Source organism: Miniopterus schreibersii (genome assembly GCF_964146895.1).
Source record: "Miniopterus schreibersii genome assembly, chromosome: 1".
Classification (NCBI taxonomy): Eukaryota; Metazoa; Chordata; class Mammalia; order Chiroptera; family Miniopteridae; genus Miniopterus; species Miniopterus schreibersii.
The window spans coordinates 21,864,208-21,885,611 of NC_138101.1; the positions used below are offsets into that span (position 1 = coordinate 21,864,208).

A 21,404-nucleotide genomic window follows, 5' to 3' on the forward strand; every position below is an offset into this window, starting at 1 on the left:
TCAATACAAGGCTTTTATTGCATCTTTAAAACATCGCAAAAAGTGTGACAAATCATTTGGCATCTTCGTGTTTCTATAGCTGGACAACTGTAAAAAGAAATAAAAATGTCTGTAAATCACCATCAAAACCCTTGCCCAGATAAGTTCTACTCTAAATCTAAAACATACTTAGATTCACATTTAAAATGTAGGCAATTCCATCTCTCATTCTGCCAAATTACTGTCTCAGGATGCAACTCTTGATTTTCTGCCATTATGATACCCCCCCGTTAGACAATCCCCATCTAAAGCAGCACTACAAGAACCTACCTTAGAGCTTATTCGTCAGCCTGCTGAACTGTTCCTTTTTCAGAAACATAGATACCATCCAAAAATTTTCTGATATCCTTGTTTTTAACTGTTGTGGCTTGCTGAATCAAAGCAGCTATAAGAAACAGGGAAATTACTTTACTAGCCAAACCCATCTTAAAACCTGAGTATTTTGAGGAAAATTTTTAATTTCCAAAATTAAAAAAAGCTCACCAGATGAACAGAATACCACGTATTCAATTACAATATTCACACAAAATTTTATAGGCATAATAAACACACAAACCTGAATTCGATACAAGTTCAATGTCGTTTCCTTCAAGAATCAACTCATCTTTCTGGGCTTGAGATACTGAACAAGCAACACCTAAAAGGGGAGAGGGTATTTGCATAGTGTCAACATAAAATCAGATCTGCAGAGGAAATATTTAATTTAAAAATATTTAAATCAAGAAGCAATTTATTCCCTTTAAAACTCCACAGACCAAATAAAACTTCTCTTGAGAGGTTTTGGTTTTACAGGAGCCGATTTCTCTACGACAAAATCTTGTTTGTGTTCCTGCTTGAATGAATCTCCCAGAGCAGTTAGACTCTGTGATTCAATTAAGGAGTACTAGAAGATGGTATTCAGCTAGTACATCTCAGTACTACAAGCTTGTATCAAGTCTTATTTCTACTGTATATATGGGGTGGAACAAAAGTAGGCTTACAGTCGTGAGCACTCAAGTTTTGTTTTGTTTTTTCAAATCCTCACCCAAGGATATTTTTTCCATTGCTTTCTTGGAGGGGGGGGGTGGCAGACATTGATGTGAGAGAGATACTTCAATTGGTTGCCTCCCACACCCCAACCGTGGATGGGGATGGAGCCTGAAACCAACGTCCGTGCCCTTGGCCGGAACTGAACCCAAGACCCGTCAGTCTACGGGCCAACACACTAACCACTGAACCAAACCAGCTAGGGCCAAAGTTTATTCTTGTATTATTCATACAAACTGTAGCCACGCCAGGTGTGCCTCAGCGGTTGAGCATCGACCTAGGATCCAGGAGATCGAGGTTTGATTCCTGGTCAGAGCACATGCCCGAATTGGGGGCTTGATCCCCAGTTGGGGGTGTGAAAGAGGCAGTCTATCAATGATGACTCTTTCATCACTGATGTCTCTATCTCTCTCTCTAGAATAAAGATATATTAAAAAAAACAACAACAACACAAAAGACAAACAAACTGTAAACCTAGTTTTGCCCCACCCTGTATTTGGGAGCCCTCAAAGTTTATTTTTTACACAAGGGTTCAAATTAAATATTGATCATATCTAACATAATATTCCCATAGAGCCATTAAATTAGTACTAAAAATCCGTTCTTCCCACCCTACTGACCTCAATGAAATCAAAAAGCATCAAGAGCTTATAAGCTTTAAAATTTTCTGGCCAGTGTTGCTCAGAAACGCTTAAGGGTTGCAGGTCTATCCCTGGCCCCAGTCGGTCAGGACACATGCGGGAGGCAACCAATGGATGTGTACCCCCGCCCCTAAAAATCAATGGGGAAAAAAATACCCTCAGATGAGGACTAACCAAAAATTTTTTTCCTAATGCTTTGGTGTTTACCATGTATCAGGCAAGAACTGTTCTAAGTGCATTTCAACTTCAACTCATCAGTCATGAGGATGTTCCCAATTTTACAGATAACACAACTACCATGCCCTGCCAATGTGAAATAAAATTTTACTTCAATGTAAAATAAAAGCCTTCAGGAATCACAATTGGTACAATAAATATGATGAAGCCTTAATTAGCACCAAGAGTTACTATAAACATAATCAAAGCAGACTATTCTGAAATAAATCTGGTTTTATTTATAGCTAAAACCAGCCTTCACAAGTATAAAGGAAAAATTTCTGAACCATATGTGAAGGTATGCACGTACCTGTTCTCATCCGAACTCTGCGGATGTATTTTTCACCCAAGAAATTTCTGATTTCAACAAGAGAACCATTCTCCTGAATAACAACGTTGATGGGAAAATGGGCATACACCGACCTCATCTTGTAACGGAAGCCCTGCATTAAGTAAATAATTAGCAATGCTGAGAAATGTGACAGACAAGAAATCCAGTTTTTGAATTTTGTGGAATACTTACATTATACTTATAATTTAAAAACAAAACAGTCCTCACATAGCACTCACTGTCAAGGTTTTATAACTGTCACCTGCACCAACCCCTACAAAAATTTTATACACAAACAGTTGTTTCAGTGTCTCCTCACTGGACTGTAAAGCTCCTTAAGGGAGCATTATTTTTTACTAACTTTTTTCATTTAGTTTACATTCCTATCTGGCACCATACAAAGTTACTACAATAGTACTGACTATATTAAGGAAGCATTATTTTACTACCTCCTATGCCCATAGTAATCAATGCTAGCTTCTTTTAATAAGAACCCCAAAGTCCTTTACCTTGGACATTAGACAAACATTTATTGAATTAAGTTACTAAGGGAGTAACTTAATTCAGCTGGCAAGAACTAAGGATATTAAGACAGGCACCCTTGCCTAGCTGGGCGTGGCTCAGCGGTTGAATGTTGACCTACGATCCAGGCAATCAGGGTTCGATTCCCGGTCAGGGCACATGCTCGGGTTGTGGGCTCAATCCCTGGTCAGGGGCATATAGGAGGCAGCTGATCAATGACTCTCTCATCATTGATGTTTCTATCTCTCTCTCTCCCCCTCTCCTTTCTTCTCTGAAATCAATAAAGACAAAAAAAAAAAAGAAAAAGAAAAAAAAAGACGGGCACCCTGCCCTCAAGGAACTTAGCTTGGGAACAAGGGTAAGCAGGGGAAACATGACAAGATGGGCTTATAATGGAGTTAAGTACAGGTTGCCATTATCAGGTGTACTCTAGGAGGGTAAAGTTTTAATGAAAAGCAGCATTTCAGCCAAAGCAGAAGCACACAATTTATTTTAAAGGCTGAGGGAGAGGGGTTTGGAAAGAAAATAGTAACATCAAATATCCTTTTATGGAAATGAACAGGGAGCTCAGAAATCAGATCCATCTTTTCCTATCATTACAAGAGGCCTTGGTGGTGCCAGGTATACCAACAAAAACAAACAAAAATAAAAGCCTACCTTATGTGCTACATTTTCTATTAAAAACACACACACTCTCAAGGTGTGAATCTAATTTTGCGTGAAAAACATCAGCCTACTAAGACCATCCGGTCTTTACTTGCATTGATCACTTAATCCCAAACACCAAGGATGACTATTAAACACATTTGCTAAGATCATCTTTTCCCATGTTCTAGAGCTCAGGAATCTCAATAAATTACATGTGTAATCTATTTTCTACAGTAGGCATTTATGTTACATTAAGTACAGCCAAGAAACCTCCCCTTCCAAAACAAAGTTTTCTGATCAATCTGCTTACCAGTGTAACACCTTTGATCATGTTCTGTACATGACTGCAGATAGTGCGAACTGTGGCCAGTTCCTTTCTATTTCCCCACCATTTGTCAACACGGAGCTGTAACAGAACAAAAACTTTAGCAGACTCTTTCCAGTAGTAAGTACGCTTGGAAGAAAGCAGTCCATTTATCTATAGAATTACTCTAGATTCTAACATTAGGCCTAATTAAAGCACATGATTTTCAACTGGAAAGATATAACCACATACAAAGCCCTCAATTAACAAACACTGTTATTACTATTCATCACATGCACACAATTTTACAAAGGAATGACAACCCAGAAACACCCATTTTGGAGCAGTGGCATCAAACTTCACTTCTAGAAAGCTAAAATGCTAGGCTTAAAAAAGTCTACTGCCTGGTTCCGAATATTCTTACTAAACAATCACGAGGAAAATAAACCTAACTTGCAACAGTATTAAGACCTACCACTAACCATGACTACCAGTATGGAGTTTTATAACCCACTCTTCCCAATCTGGTTCTCCAACTAAGCTAAAACACTAACGCGGAAACTAGCTACAATTTTGGACACCAAATTTTAAGCTAAAACATTAAACCTCAATTCTGTCCTATTTAAAGCAGCCAAATGTGATACTATTAAATCACGACCTTCCAAACAAGCAATTGAGGCGTCATAAAAACCTCCCAAAACTCACCCTCTTCTTTTTCTTTCCAAGGAGACTGAGTTCTACATTGATGTGGTTGAAATCCCTCCGCAGGGTGCCTCTGGGGCCCTTCACAATCACTGTGCGTCCCTTCAGAGTGATGTCCACTAAGAGAGAAAGCATCCGTGAGGCCTCCGAGCAAGGTACAGAGCGCGTAGTAAAGACGTTAGGAAAAGAAAAAGGCAAGCATCAAGTCTCCTACCATTTTCCGGGATGTCGACAGTCTGATTGCTGAGAATGGTCTTCATCCTGAAACACAAGCACTTGGGTAAAAAGACCTGAGCAGGGCCTATTTTCGACCAAACTACCCTGCCCAGAGTTCAACTCCTATCCGAGACCGGCAGGCAAAAACCCCGGGGAGGTGACAGGTGGGCCAAAAGGGAGAGCGGGCCCCAGTGCGACCTGCCCTGCGAGCAGCAGCCGCTGCCTAAGCGCTGTCAGGAGGCCCAGCGGGCTAACTCCGGCCCCTCACAACCCTGGGAGCCCTATCAGGGAGGCGCCATCCCGGCAAGGCTAAGAGGCGGGGTAGGCCGAAAAGCCCGGGGCAGAGCGCGAACGCCAGCGTCTCCAAGTCCATACAGGGCTCGCCGCGCGGGGGGACAACCAGGATAAAGCCTCCCAGCGCCAGACCGGCGCCAACGGCTTTCCCGGAGTCGATGGCTTCAGATTCCCGGGTCCCACCGAGTAACAGACATAACCTTACCTCGCAGTAGATGCGGCAAAGAGGGAGCGTCTTTCGTCATCACGTTCTTGTAGCCGTAATGCCCTGCGTATGGCGTCATGAGCGCGCGACGCCAGTAGGCTATAGCAACCAATCGCGAGGCAGCCTTAAGTCCCGCCCCCTCGGCGGTGGCTCAGGTGATCTGTCATAGATCCTGAGACGATTCTCCGTCTGTCTTTTCCTGGGAACCAGATCCCTTGACCCTACTAGAAGACAAAAGAGGGAGATGTCGTTACGCTGCGGTGTCGTCGTCCGCACCGTGAGGCCCCCGGTGAGTGGCGGGATTTGCAGGGTGCGGGCGTGGGGGACTCCCATCTCTTCAGTGCGCCCAATAATAAAGTCAGCAATTTCTGACCACTTCTTTCTATCCGGGCACCGCTATAAACTTTTTTCAGGTGGTATCATTTAATGCTCTCGACACCCCCCTGTGGTAGAGTCTCTGCTATTGGTTTGTTTGTAGGGTCTCTGGCGCTGAGAGCTTCTGTTTCTGTTTTTCAGTGATTTGCACCCTATGTTTTTTGGAGCATTATAGGAACACTGCGTTGAGCACCCCTTACTATTTGGGTTGGACTCTTACTATGTACTAGACACCACTCTGGACGCTGAGAACACAGACTTGTGCTCTAGGCTTTCACGGAGACAAGGACAAATGCTGTAGCAATAGTGCAGCACCATTAACAGGCGCTCCTTTTGAATTGTTGAAGGTTTTTTGCGTTAGATGTACCGTCTCATTAATTTTATAATGTTTGGGCTATCTTGTCACGTTTGTGTTCAGATCTAGAAGCCACTGAGTTCTTATGGTCAACAGATGTACAGTTGACCCTTGAACAACATGGGTCTGAACTGCAAAGGTCCACTTAATACGGGGATTTTTTTCAGCAAGTACCTGTACAGGTTTCCATCTGCCTTTGGGAGTCCCAATGGGAAGGTAGGATTGTATGCGTTGATCCAGTTCATTTTATACAGGGGACTTGAGCATCCTTGGATTTTGGTATTTGCAGGGGAGGATGGGGAAAGGTGGTATTAAATATGTTAAATGTAAATTATTTCAAACCCCTCTAAATAAATGTCATAATGAATTCTTTCTTTAGATATTTGGAAAATATTTATGCAGTCCAGGCAGAGCAGTAAGTTCCTTGCCAGATGAAAAGAAGGAATTTTTACAGAATGGACCAGACCTTCAAGATTTTGTATCTGGTGATCTTGCAGACAAAAGCACCTGGGATGACTATAAAGGAAACTTAAAACGCCAGAAAGGAGAAAGGTAATTGAAAATTTGAGGCAATTTTAATGTCCCATTCCTTCATCATGCATTATTTTCAGATATAACCAAGCTCCAGAGTATATTTTTAATCAGACTTGTTAAATTTAGCTTAAAGTCATTAGAAAGAAGTGATAACAGACAGAGAATAGGTAAGTGGGTGAAGTTGTTGGAATCCTCTTCTCTGTACCCTTTGACAATTTTCCTTCAACCTTCCTAGGACTGAACCATCCTACAGCTCCATCTCCTATTTTCTATTCAGCATCAGATTTCTTCAAAAAGTGAAGGTTGTTACCTTGCTACTAGTCTATTAGACCTTGATAAATTTTTTCATTCTGAGTGTTTATGATCTAATTTGTTGCTTCTTGGAGTCTGTGTACATATGAGTTCCTTGCCTTAATTTAAAAGAATGATGAAAAATTTTATGCAGAGGACAAATTGTTTTGCTGGATACTTTACTCAACAACTTCTAGATCACAAGTGGGTTTTTATTAGGATAGTGTTACTCTGTGCCTTTGCAAAAGGTAGACATGAGCATAGTGCCCTGTTAGACACAAATATCGGTACTTTCTAAAGGGTTTGAGCAAATATAAATTTGAATCTCCGTGTTAACTCCTATGGCAAAAATTATAAGACTTAATCCATGATTATGGGGAGAAAAAACCTCTTAACTAGGAATTGTAATAGATCAAAGTAATTTTAAAGCTGTACTAATATTTAGGAATGTTTGTTAATGGATAGTTTTGGTTTTCCTCAGGTTAAGACTACCTCCATGGCTAAAGACAGAGATTCCCATAGGGAAAAATTACAATAAACTGAAAAATACTTTGCGGAATTTAAATCTCCATACAGTAAGTTGTCAATGTGTTAAATATTTCTCTTAACCAAAAGCCATAAATTTTCTATGTATGTGTAACCTAAAAATTAATAAAATATATATCAATAAGAGCAAGGAAAGTGTTTAGGATGCATTACTATCATAATGGAAATATTTAAAAATCATTTTCTCTGCAGAAGAAACAAAAAGTAATTGAATTTTTTAGCTACTCATTTAATAGTGGGGGGAAAAGGTTCTCCTGCAACTTAGGAAATGAGGGTTTGTTTGTTTTATATTGCAAGTGAAGAACATGCTTGTTGGAAAAAGTATAATATTAAATGCGAAACATCATATACGTAATCCCAAATGTTAACTACACCCCTTTAACTATTCAACATATATCCTTCCAGACCTTTTCTTTGCACATATAAAATATATACATTTATATAGTTTTTAACTTAAAAATGGGATCCTAATAAATATACAGTTTGGCAGTTTAACAGCATTTTGAATAGTGAATTTCTTCATAAATATATTGTAAAGATATACAGTGTAAAATGCCCGATCACTTGTTTATTTGTTCAATTGGTAAATATTTTCAACCTGATTGTATTCAGTTCCCTTTTACTCACAGGTGTGTGAGGAAGCTCGATGTCCCAATATTGGAGAGTGTTGGGGAGGTGGAGAATATGCCACTGCCACAGCCACGATCATGGTAAGGCCAGTCTCAAACTCTAAAGCTTTAGTCTAGAAATTGAAAGGAAAAATTTTTTTAAATATATCTTTATTTCAGAGAGAGGGAAAGAAACATCAATGATAAGAGAGTCATTGATTGGCTGCCTCCTGCACACCCCCCGCCAGGGATCGAGCTCGCAACCCGGGCATGTGCCCTGACCGGGAATCAAACTGCAATCTCTTGCATCATAGGTTGATGCTCAACCACCGAGCCATACCAGCTGGGTGAAAGGAAATTTTTTATGTCTTTCTCCTAAAAATGTTCATTATGTGCCTCTGATTAGATTTTTCATTTCATATGAATTTATGTGAAATGTAAGGGGGGCGACAAAATAAACCAGCCTATTATGATCTCTCCCTTTTGTGAATAAATTTATTGATTCTTCAGTCTGTCTAACAGTTAATCATGTGCTGTCTTGAGCTATATCTTCTATTAAGTTTTGGAAATGTTACTTATGGTTGCTTAACTTCTTTTATCCCCCCAAACAACAAGAGTTTATTTTTCTGATGGGTCTTTTGGTGGGGTTCAGCTGATCTTAGCTAAGCTGAACTCCAGGAAGTAGGTTGGGTTCAGGTCTGCTTTACAGAGCTTTATTCACTTTGGACTAGCAGCTCTTCAAGTCATATTCTTACAAGGGGGAATGGAAGGAGTAGGAGAGGGCAAGCCAACCATCTATGCACATTTGAGGTTTCTGCTTGGTCATGCCTGCTATTCTATTGGCCAAAGTAAGTCACACGGCCTAGCCATAATCAGTTGAGATAGAGACATAAGCTCCTCATCTGGTGGAGGGGTCTGCAAGTTACATGGCAAATGGTGAGATATATAACCTTAATTTTGTGGTGTAAGAATTGGGATTAACAGTGCAGTCTACCATATTTATCCAGAGGGGTATAGATATTGAGGTATTGGGGTTAAACCTAAATTATATGCAACTAAAAGTTCATACTTGTCGGGGAATGTCTGATAAACTGTTGAGTTGTACCAGCAGGAGGCTGTTTACGTGAGGAACTAGGATTCTTATGAAATAGAGCTCCTTCTCATAATGCAGAGCCAACCAGGGAGCTCAATTCATAAAGGAAGGAATAATTCTGAATACTCCATGATGGAAGTCTCTGGTGTCACCCCTTACCTTGTCCCCTTCCCCACTGTTGACTGATTCCTGGGAAGAGTTCATTGTTTCAGTAAAACTCTGTGAGAAATTGGGCCTAAGCATCATTGCTGTGAGTCCCCTCAGAGAGTTAAACATAAAGGGAAAGAGCAGCTTTAGGAACTTTCTCCCCCCAACTACAACCCCTACTGTGGGGCTTTGAAACTCTAGTGGCCCTAGAACACCTGCAATGGCTGTGCTTGCAGGGGGCAGAACATGGTAGTGACCTGTGGCAGCAGAAGCAGTGTCCTGGAGAAAGAGTGATACCTACAAAAAGCAGATTATTAACTTTTTGTGTTTTTTGTTTTATCCATTTAACAAGAAGGAACTGCGCCTTCTGTTTAATCTCCACAGAGACCTGCATATTGATGTTAATTAAATATTTTATTTCTTTTAAAGTTTTTTTTTAATATTAAATAGATACAAATGAATCTTTATAACTTATGTGTTAGAATACCAATACAACAGACACCCTGATACCTCCAGTTTCAGAGTGGAGCATTAGCATTATCTTTGAGCCCACCTGTGTTTCCCTTGCTGATCCCATCCCCTTTGTTTTTCCCTTAATACCATTCTTAATTCTGAGTTTATCATTTCATATTTTTTCTAGTTTTATCACATTACATTTGTGTCCCTTAACTATATTGCTTAGCTTTGAGTGGTTCAAATTTCTTATAAACAGAATCAAGTTGTATTCATTCTTTGTAACTTTATTCTATCAATATTATATTCTTGAGGATCATTTGTCTACTTGATTTAAATTGTAACATCTATTCTAGTTGATGGGTGACACATGTACAAGAGGTTGCAGATTTTGTTCTGTTAAGACTGCAAGAAAGCCACCTCCACTGGATGCCAATGAGCCCTACAATACTGCAAAGGCAATTGCCGAGTGGGGTCTGGATTATGTTGTCCTGACATCCGTGGATCGAGATGGTTAGTGTGTCATCATTATCTCTTCCAAAAATTGGCTCTTCCTAAGTTGTGACATCACCTTGATCAGTGGGCTCTCTCGTTTCTAGATTTGCCCGATGGAGGAGCTGAACACTTTGCAAAGACTGTATCGTACTTAAAGGAAAGGTACTTGTTTTGGCATTTGCTTATATAATTTAAAGACTTTTTTCAACTTATATAAATCTAATTTCTTTAAGGTCTTTACTTCAAAGCAGTGGTTATTAACTTTTTAAGGGTGTTATAAACCCCTCTGATAATGTATTGGAAATTATGTGGCCTTTTTTCCAGAAAAAGCATATATGAATATACAGATACGTATTTGCAGAAATTTTAGGGATTCAGGGTCACAAACTTATCTATGGACCAGCCCCTGCTGCATATTTGAGTGCTAGTCTAAACTTCGAGTCATTTTAAAATAAGCATAAAAGTGCAGTCCTCCTAGCACTGATTTTGAATAAATTGTCATCTAGAAGGAATAAGGATGAGGTAAGCTACCATCTTGACACAGATTTTATCTAGATTCACATGCCCTTGGAATTCTACCCGTAATCCACATTTTCATTATTTTAATCTCATCTATTTAATAAGCTTTAAAAAAAAGGAGTTATGCTTATTTCCTATAGCTCAGTGCTAGTCTACACCTTACACACTTAGTAAATGTTTTCTCAATGATTCCCACAATATTTTCTATTTAATTTTTTTATAAGTCATTAAAAAAATTTTTTGTTTGCAACCCACTAAATTGATTTCACAAACTACTAATGGATTTCAACTTGCAGTTAACAAACTGAGTTATCGGATGTATTCTTTCAACATCTTTTATATCCATGAGAGGGCATATATGTGGTTCTTTCTACATCTGTTCTCTCAGGAAACCACTCTAAAAACTTTGCAGTAAGGCTTGTGGAAAAATTTGTCAGCTGTTCCAGTTATTTCTACTGCTATCAGAGAAAGCAGCTCTGTGAGCTAGTTCACATTTTAATGCTTGAATACATAGATATAGCCGATATAAATAGGAAGATTAGTATTTAGCTTGTATTTCATTTAAACAAAGGTATTGACTCAGCAACTCAGAATAGTTTGTGTGTGTGTGTGTGTTTTTATTGATTTTAGAGAGAGGCAGGGAGAGGGATAGAGAGCTAAAAACATTGATTGGCCACCTCCTGCACATCCCCAGTAGGGGACTGAGCCTGAAACCCAGGCACATGCCCTGACCTGGAATCGATGCTCAACCACTGAGCCACACCAGCTGGGCTCTCAGAATAGTTTTTAAAGCCCATAGCACTTGTGAAATATTTGCCTAGAGGAAGGGAGGAGGGCACTATTTGATGAATTTTAAAAGAAAAAAGTGCCCGACCAGGCGTGGCTCATCGGTTGAGCGTCGGTCTACCTAGGATCTAGGCAATCGGGGTTCGATTCCTGGTCAGGGCACATGCCCGGGTTGCGGGACTCTCTCATCATTGATGTTTCTATCTCTCTCTCTCCCTCTCCTTTCCTCTCTCTGAAATCAATAAAGATATATTTTTTAAAAAGAAATAAAAACCAATCAAATAATGTTTACATTCACATAGAATTGCCCCACTATTTCTAAAGAATAAAAAATATTTTATATTTAATGTTTTAATATTTATATTTTAATTTCTTAAAAAATATTTTTTAAATGCCTACTTAGTAAAGTTTTAAAATCTACATAATCTCAAAATTTATCCTGATTGATGTTTGCATGCAGATGTGTTTTAACCACTTTGTACATATTATTTGCTATTCTGGGTTTGTTTTTTTGTTTAACAATTCAGATATAAACATTTGTATGTTCATGCTTTTCTTTGCAAAGATCTAAAGATTACGTGTTGAAACTGATACGGAATGAGTAAGGTGATTTATGTTTTGAGCAGCAGTTACGTCAGTTCTCCTCAGTTTGATACTTATCTTTTTTTCCCCTTAGGAATCCAAAAATTCTTGTGGAATGTCTCACCCCTGATTTCCGAGGAGATCTTAAAGCAATAGAAAAAGTCACTCTGTCAGGATTAGATGTATATGCACATAACGTAGAAACAGTTCCAGAATTACAGAGGTGATTACATGTATAAAGTGAACTTTTTTTTAAACTAAAACAACATACAAATGTCTATTCGGAAAAGTCAGGTAATATAGCCAATGAAAGAATGTGACCATCACCCATAATATTTCTACCCAGTAATATCAATTTCTAACATGTAAGTGTAAATATATTTTTATGTGTGTATATTTTTTATACACACAAAATGAGCATCTTTTCCCTTTATGTTAATTTTTGTTTAAAATATTACAGATGTCCCTTTTTCTCCCCAATTACCCATTCCACCCCATCCCATCCCCCTCCCCAGTCCCTCTCCCCACCATTGTCCGTGTCCTTGGGTTGTGCATATAGGCATATAAATTCTTTGGTTACTCTCTCCCCCTCCACCCACCCGCCCTCCTCCATCCCTCTGACATTTGTCAGTCTGATCTATGCTTCCATGTCATTGAATCTGTTCTGTTCATCATTTTATAAGTTCTTTAGATTCCACATATAAGCGAGATTATGTGATGTTTGTCTTTCTCTGCCTGGCTTATTTCACTTAGCATAACACTCTCCAGGTCCATCCATACTGTCCCAAAGGGTACGAGATCCTTCTACTTTATAGCTGCGTGGTATTCCATGGTGTAAATGTCCCACAGCTTTTTATCCACTCATCTGCTGGTGGGCACTTGGGCTGTTTCCAGATCTTAGCTATTGTAAACTGTGCTGCTATGACCATCGGGGTGCATATATTCTTTCTGATTAGTGTTTCAGGATTCTTAGGTTATATTCCTAGAAGTGGGATCACTGGGTCAAAAGACAGCTTTATTTTTAATTTTTGAGGAACCTCCATGCTATTTTCCATAGTGGTTCCACCAGTCTGCATTCCCACCAGCAGTGTACTGGGGTCCCCCATCCTCCACATCCTCGCCAGCAGGAGTCGTTTGTGAATTTGTTGATGGAGCCATTCTGACAGGTGTGAAGTGATACCTCATTGTGGTTTTAATTTGCATCTCTCTCATGAGTAGCGATGTTGAGCATTTTCTCATGTGTCTCTTGGCCATCCGTATGTCCTCTTTGGAGAAGTGTCTATTCAGGTCCTTTGCCCATTTCTTAATTGGGTTGTTTGTCTTCCTCTTGCTGAGTAGTATGAGTTCTTTGTACACTTTGGAAATTAGCCCCTTATCAGACACATCCTTGGCAAATATGTTCTCCTAGACCATGGGGTTCCTTTGTATTTTGAGGCTGTTTTCTTTTGCTGTGCAGAAGCTTTTTAGTTTGATATAGTCCCATATGTTTATTTTCTTTTGTTTCTCTTACCCTAGGAGATGTATCAGTGAAAATTCCACTACGTGGGATGTATGTGACTTTACTGCCTATGTTTTCTTCCAGGATTTTTATGGTTTCGTGACTTACATTTAAGTCTTTTATCCATTTTGAGTTTATTTTTGTGTATGGTGAAAGTTGGTGGTCTAGTTTCATTTTTTTGCATGTATCTATCCAATTTTACCAGCACCACTTATTGAAGAGACTGTCTTTACTCCATTTTTTTCCCTTTTTTGATAGTATATTACAAGTGCCGATGAGTTATTTTTTCAAAGAACAGTATTCAAAAAAAATTACACAAGAGCAATTACTTTGACTGTAATTCTAAAAATAAATTTTAAAAATGCATTTGGCATTAAGATATGCAATAAATGATGCCGAAGAAAAAACGGTATTCAGGTGTATTTTAAATCTCTTTTTAAAAAGTAGACACTAGCTTCCTTTTCCTAAAAAATTTTAGTAGTTAGGAACAATTACAGATTATTATTCCACATTGATGACTATGTTCATATTTCAAAAAATTAAAAATTATGTTAGCCTTCAAGCAGGATTAATGCATTCATTTTTATTAACTTTAGTAAAGTATTTGACAGTGGTTTTGTTAGCTTCTAGAAATTGTACTGTTATAGAACTTGAAAGAAGTATAAAGAATAACGATCATTTACACTAAAATAATAAACATTAGGGCACATAACAAATTCAGTGGAGAAATACTTTCAGAAAGTAGTGACTTTCTGTATTGTCAGTCTTGAGGTTATTTTTTAAACTCATAAATTGGTTTCCTCTGTTCTCTGTGAACTGGTCTGTGATTAAAAATAACCACTACAACAAATCAGTTACACAAAATAAAGGTGCATTTGAATTCAAATGAAGGCTGGTTTAACATCAGCAACTTTCTACCCATTGGATCTTGTCCCCATTTAAGCCATGGTGGTTTGGCCTGTGTTTAAGTCTGGCACACATTCTGTTCCAAACCTGTCCTATCTCATGATACCACCACCAGTGGGTGCCAGTTTCCCTGGTTTCACTTAAGAAACATCCTTTCCAGTGAAAATTCCAGAATCATGCATTTTTTTTTTACCTAAGAGACGTCCATGTTGTATGCTCACCAGCAGAGGGCAGCTCAGTCTTTAGAAAAGAAATGATCATAAAAGTTTCAGACCTGAAATGTGGGTTTTAGTTAAACAGTTTTTCCTTTGTTCTATACTGAGGCTTTCTTCCACTCTTTTTTCCCTTTTTTCTTGACTACCCCTTGTAATCACTCATTCTCAGCTTCAGAATTCTGGCTTCTCCATGAGTACTTCATAAATTGAATTACTTTTATTTTCATTTTCTCTGCCCCAGGCTTGAAAGACCTTAAAAGTTGACAGCTGGGGTGCCCAGCAAAGCCTTATTTTCTATTCTAAAGTAACAGACATTTGTGTACAAACTCCACCATTGAACCATATGATGTAATGTAATGTCCAGAATGTGCTTTTCTGGTCTTTCATGTTGCTTACGTAAATATGTGCTTAGTTGAGCCTGTGGTTACCCTCACTGACAACAGCCCTGCTGTTTTCAAGGAAAGTTCGTGATCCCAGGGCTAATTTCGATCAGTCTCTACGTGTCCTGAAGCATGCCAAGGAGGTTCAGCCTGATGTTATTTCTAAAACATCTATAATGCTGGGTTTAGGCGAGAATGACGAGCAAGTGTATGCAACAATGAAAGGTAAGGAAACCGAAGAATGAAAACCTGTTCCCGTTTAATTTGAATAATAGCAGGAACCCCACTTTGAAGGCCCTGTTATGCTTCCTCAGTGAAAGTGCCAAAAAGAATTAAATATAGTGTATGGTTATAAACAGTAACATAAAAAGGAAAGGAAGTATGTTTTCTTAGAAGTTTGTGGAATGATATGCAGGAAGCTCAGGATATGAAGTTCATATCTCATTTTATTTCCTACCCTTTTATCAAGTTAGAATAGGCCCCGGCCGGGCATGGCTCAGTGGTTGAGCATCGACCTAGGATCCAGGAGATCACATTTCGATTCCTGGTCAGAGCACATGCCTGGGTTGCAGGCTTGATCCCCAGTCGGGGGCAGCCCATCAGTGACTCTCTCATCAATGATGTTTCAACTCTCTCTCTCCCTCTCCCTTCCTCTCTCTGAAATTAATAAAGACATACTTTTTAAAAAAAAAGTTAGGACATGATTTTGCCCATTTTTCTTGTTTGGTTGTTGGACAATTTTTTAGAGCCATCTTGGTACCAGGAGCTCTGGCTGGCACTGACAGTTTAAGGATGAGTAAGATGAATCCAGGCCTTTGAGGAAGAACTTACTGGTAACATTGTCACATAACAGGATATATTTAGAACTTTGCTAACCTTAGTCCCATAAGCCTATTTGCTTTGTAATTCTTGGGCTTTTTAAATTTTTTAATATAAAAACTTTTATTTTACCTGAAAGTCCTTGGCCTTCTTGCAGCTATTTATTGTTTCAAAGAGTAATAAGTTCAAATAGTAATTAAAAGCTTCTCTTCACCACAGTGCATACTCATTTACTAGAAAGGTTCTGAAGTCAGAGATCAAATCACATCCCCCAGAGCGTATCTTGTACATTTAGCAATAGCCCAATATAGCATGTCTGGTCTATAATATGGGTGTTTTGGGGCCTTCAATACACTGTTTCCTTCATCTTTTCTGCCTAACAGACTCCTGCTCTAGACACTTTCCACCCCTATTTTAGCATTCTGTAGAATTGGAGTTGTTCGTCCTTATGTCAACCCCACATGATTGTCTTAATCGTTCCTATGTTTTCAATTCTTACCATATTTCCTGGCACATAAATACCTTTGAATGGATGGGTATCGTCTTATTTTCCAACATCAGGATTATAGGCCAGGGCAAAGTTCACTGTTCTGTAGTAAAATGATGTTCTATAAAATTATGCTTAAATCTACAATTTTAGCATCATAAAAACACCTGCTAAAATATTGTGTGCTTTTTTTTCCTCTAGCACTTCGTGAGGCAGATGTGGACTGTTTGACGTTAGGACAGTATATGCAGCCAACAAAGCGCCACCTCAAGGTACAGCTACCATGAATTGCCAAATGTTTGTTGGTAATTTGAATTAAATCTTTATTGTCCACAGGTAAAAGTAAAAATTTCCTGGCTTTTTAGTAATATGTTCCATGTATATTTTCAAGTTCCAGTGTCCATTTTATTATCGGCACAAAGCAGTTACACTGGCACTTATTTGCTGCCCCCAAAATTATATGACTTATAAAGTGAACCAATAAAAAAGATTTAAAAGTTGGGAAATTACATTCATTCCCAGTTGGTGATCTTGTGATTTGTTTTAGAGTTATACAAGAGCCAGAGATGAAGGAAGAAATAAGTTAGTCTCCCTATTTTTATATTGGGCATTTATTCATTCAGTCAAGAAACTTTTCTTGAGTAGTGACCATGTGCCAGACACGATGCTAAGCAGACGATACACGATGAGTAGTAAGACACAGTCTAGTCCTCGAGAGTCTTACAGGAGTAACTAATTCTTGGTTATACTTGTTAGTTGATAAAGAAGTGATGTCGATAAACAGTCTCTCTAAATAATCTCATTTTCTTTCTCTGTCTTTTGGAATAGTTAATAAAAATTGATTTGTTTCCCTTCCTTTCTAATTCCATGTAATTATGTTCTGAAAGAGGGGCCAGCAGGTAGCCAGTAGACCGGAAGTCAGAGAGGAGGGAGGAGAAGAAACCTGGGGGCACCTGGATAAATTATGAAGTTAAAGCCACCCTGAATGCATGGGTGTCAATTTTCTGTAGAATCAAAATGGTTTATGGAAATTCTAGAGTCAGAATTAATTCTTTAAGTCTAGGTTGAAGAGTACATTACTCCTGAGAAGTTCAAGTACTGGGAAAAAGTAGGACGTGAACTTGGATTCCATTATACTGCAAGTGGCCCTCTGGTGCGTTCTTCATATAAAGCAGGTGAGTTAGGCCGCAGGGGATGGTTTCATGTAGACCATAAGTTTTCACGTTTAAATGACAATAGTTGTGGCTGTCTTTTGTGAAAAAGGAAAAAAAGAGGGGGTGGGGGAGAACATCCTTAAAAGATTTGCTCCATAAGGGTCATATTGAGGAAAAAATGACTCTTAAACCTAGTTTGTTTGTTAAATGAAGACTCCTTCCCTTCCCTACTTCAATATGTCATAGCTCAGCTACTCTGATGAAAGCAGAAGTAATCAATTTATTCTATGTGTGGATTTCAATCTTAGGTTATTCAGAAATGACAAATCAGTCAAGCATATAAAATGGTTTTCTGGAAAACGTATAGTCATTTGACAGTAACTCCAGCTGCATCTCCAAACTCTGAATTTTAGATCAGTTTAAACCCTGAAAAGTATTTATTTAACAGCATTACTGCTTGCACCATTAATAGCTTTGTGTTTTTCCTCCCTGAAGCAACAGAAAAAAATCCGTAAGATCATTTTCCCTATAAAAATTTTTAGTGTTTTTACTAGCTACATTGCAATTTTTCACCTTTATCATTTCAGCTCTTATTTTGATCCATAGTTTGAGCTAATGAAAATAAAAACCTTTTCCAAGAGATTAAAAATCATGTGATAATGGCCATCAAGAGGTCTATGAGAACTTATCGGAAAATTGAACTTAATCCAAAAAATCTTTACAGTGTTTTCCCTGTCAGTTAGACTTAGCAATTATTAATTTTTGAAGAATAAACAGCTAGTTATTTGGGGGATATGTCTAAACTATGTTATTACTATTACTGATCTTTTAAATGACTATTATAAATTAGGACCTAAATCATAGATATGCTTAAATTAGGCATGAATTCTATTTATAAAAATTAATGTTCAAGTATAATTAATATTTAGTGTGTACCTGTAAAGAAATTTAATGAAGTAACAATAGCTTATCCTAGTTACAAAACCCAAGAATTTGATTCAACAGACTGACAGGATGTGGGGGCTTTGAAAAACCAATAATTACAAGTGATATATTCTTCTTCAAGTGGTGCTGGCAAGCTAAAACTATATATAAAGAATAGGAAAAAAATGACAACTTCTAGAGTGGTAGTATTCAAAGTAGGGTACTATCCTTTGAAAGGAGCTTTTATTTTGTTGGGTTTTTGGTTTGTTTGGTTTTTTGGGGTTTTTTTTTTTTTAAGGAAAGTTTCTAGCATTTATAAGGAAGTGAATTATGAACATTTTAATGCTTTAAATTACCAGTAAAAGATAAATTCTGGTTTTAGAGCATTAGATTCAGATGCTGGATTAGTCTGATAATGATAACATTGGTTTCACTCCTATCAGATTTATTTAGATAGAAGTATGGAGCAGCATGGATTATTTTCTCCATTACTTGGCTAGTTTATGAGCCTTGGGGTTCTTGGTGATTGTATATGGATAGGATAGTTGCAATTCTACCCCTATATTTAGATGACAAAGAAAGGTTAATCAGACTCATAAAATCAGACCTGCAGCTCTGAGCTCTGCCAATAAGCATTGAGCTTTGCAGTAGCAGTGATAGACTAAATGGAACCCTAATGACCTGAAGAGTGAATGTGTCCCCTCTAAGCAGCTAACTTATAGCACAGGCACACCTTAGGGGGTGGAGAGAAAGCGCATTATATGTGAAGAGCTCTTGCTTCCCTAGAGGGGAATAAGCTAAAGAGATTCCATCAGATGAATCTGCTCAACTGCAACAAGGTCTGTTTTATAAGCATCAGATCTAGACTGCTAATGTAGCAGAATTGCTCTCTGAAATGAATTGTGCCAACAGCAATACCTTTGTCAGTAATGAGAAATAGATAGTGCACATAGTGTGGAATAAATGTACAGAAGAAGATCCATGGATACAATAGCTTCACCCTTTATAAAACTGAGTTACTAAAAAGAATAATAGTATATGATTTCACTCATATGGAATTTAATGAACAAACTGAACTGACAAGCAAAATAGACTCATAGATAGCAGGCAGAGAGCTCTGGTAGGGGAGGAATGTTGGGGAAGATGGAGGAATTGAGCAAAAAAGAAAAAAAACTCATGGACACGGACAACAGGGTTGTAATTGTGGGGGAGGGGACATGGGTGGAGGTGGAAAAGAATATGGGGGAATAAATGGTGATGAAAAAAATAAAGAAAAAAGAATAATAGTAGAGACTGTAGTGATAATAAAAAAAATTTTTTTTAAGAGTAATGACATCATTTTGTTGGGGAAAGAGCCCAAGATGAAGGAAATATTATTGCCATTGGGATTTGAGGAGACGTAAATGCCAATAAACACAAAAGTCTTCTTTAAAAGGAAACACTGAAGTGTAATTATTCTGAAATTGACTTCAAATTGATAATATATTTTTGTTTTTCCTAAATAGGTGAATTTTTCCTCAAAAATTTAGTGGCTAAAAGAAAAACAAAAGCCCTCTAACACTTAACAAGACATTCAAGATGGAATCCATTTTGCTACAAAGGTGGTGGCAGAGTGTCTGTACTTCACTGGATGAACCCCAATTTTTTGTCTTAAGAAAAATGTCAATAAGCTGTGCATATTTAACTATAGTAATTTATTTGTCTTTTAGCATATTGTTTTTGTCGCAATAAACGAGCTTGCTGTGATGTAATCATAAAACATCTAAGAGTTTACTGTTACAGTATAATTATAAAATACATTAAAAACTACTAGAAAATTTTAAGCCTGTTACCTGTGCATCATTGGCACATTTCATTTCTGATAAATGACATAGTGATGAAACAATCAATATAAATTGAGACTATGATCAGATTACTTATAATTAGCACATGTTCTTTACATAACAGTTATAGCATCATTGGAATGATTTAGAAAAGCTTAAGAGTTTGAGTGTTGATTTTTACATTGGTGTGACTACTTCAGACCTGCAAAATAGTTTTGCATTGATTACTTGTTTAGGACCTGTGTGAAACCAAGACCACGGTGTTGTCCAAGACAGGGAAACATAACCTAAGAATAGTGTGCTACATATATATGACTATCCCTTTTGTCAAATTAAATGTAATGGAATCTCAATATAAAATAATTAAAATAGTATTTTATTAGCACAATGTATATTAAAGTTTCAGATTGGTGACAACGATATATAAAAACAGTGGCTGATGAAGCTATTTTGATACAAATGTGAAATTGGGAGTCATTTGCAGTTTTGTCAGCCTTAGTGGTCTACTTATTCCTTTGTTTTATTTTAGTTACACAGAAATGAGAAAAATCCTGACACAGCTAAATAATAGTAAACCGACAAAATTTTGAACACCTCATCTTGCAATCTCAGGATATTCTCCTGTCAAAATCCAAAAACTTGAAAGAGCAGGAAATGTTTGTTTGAAAGTGAAGTCACTTCTGGATTTGTTATTCATTATTTTGTGACTGACCTTTGTACCGTGACTAGAATGTGTGACCGAATGCCTGGGTCTTGCTGGACACATTTGAATGTGATGAACGTGCTGTAGAGGTATACTGCCTTGCACACCTGTACCAGAATGTACAGGCTTGAATTTTTAAAAGGCCAGGGCAGAGCTCTGACCTTCCTAAACAATGATGCACTAATAAGAAGTACATTTAAATGCACAGGCATGGCAGGAGGTCTCTACAGCAATTCTTGTGATTGGGCAGCACAAGTTAATACATCAGTGGTCTCCAGTGTATTAAAATTTGTTATGTACTCATTTCAGTATGTCTGCTCTTTTTATTTCTGTAGCACAAATGGTGTTTTTAAGAAAATGAAAGTGATAAATGCACATTGTTTTAAGAAAACTAATACAGGGGTCCCTGCCCCTTTTCCAACCACTGAACCAGCCAATCCAGAAACCCACCTCCTGTTGGGTGAGATAATGTCTTTATTAATGAAACTGGTTTAAACAGGAGTTTCTCTTACCTGAAGTTGAAAGCATCTTAACTTTAGAAGTATTATTACATGAAGAAATGTGGAG

General features: G+C 37.9%; 2 protein-coding genes across 3 annotated transcripts; one reads left to right on the forward strand and one right to left on the reverse strand.

Annotated features, from left to right (window-relative positions):
- On the reverse strand, window positions 1-5,290 carry RPL9 (ribosomal protein L9). 2 transcript variants are annotated; one of them, XM_081118851.1, is made up of 8 exons: window positions 5,145-5,290; window positions 4,644-4,690; window positions 4,433-4,548; window positions 3,734-3,829; window positions 2,233-2,365; window positions 596-676; window positions 310-424; window positions 1-87 (listed from the first exon to the last, which is right to left on the reverse strand). In XM_081118851.1, the coding sequence occupies exons 2-7, from the start codon at window positions 4,687-4,689 to the stop codon at window positions 318-320; spliced, it is 579 nt and encodes a 192-aa protein (XP_080974977.1). In that variant the 5' UTR covers window position 4,690; window positions 5,145-5,290; the 3' UTR covers window positions 1-87; window positions 310-317. The 2 variants fall into 2 exon arrangements, with proteins under 2 accessions (XP_080974977.1, XP_080974978.1); XM_081118852.1 differs by having other exon boundaries at window positions 5,021-5,147.
- A 59-nt stretch (window positions 5,291-5,349) lies between these two features.
- LIAS (lipoic acid synthetase) lies at window positions 5,350-21,140 on the forward strand. Its single transcript, XM_081118838.1, has 11 exons — window positions 5,350-5,433; window positions 6,254-6,426; window positions 7,181-7,274; window positions 7,875-7,955; window positions 9,903-10,059; window positions 10,146-10,203; window positions 12,023-12,151; window positions 15,007-15,152; window positions 16,435-16,505; window positions 17,297-17,408; window positions 19,817-21,140. The coding sequence occupies exons 1-11, from the start codon at window positions 5,389-5,391 to the stop codon at window positions 19,867-19,869; spliced, it is 1,119 nt and encodes a 372-aa protein (XP_080974964.1). The 5' UTR covers window positions 5,350-5,388; the 3' UTR covers window positions 19,870-21,140.
- The last annotated feature ends 264 nt before the right edge of the window (window positions 21,141-21,404 follow it).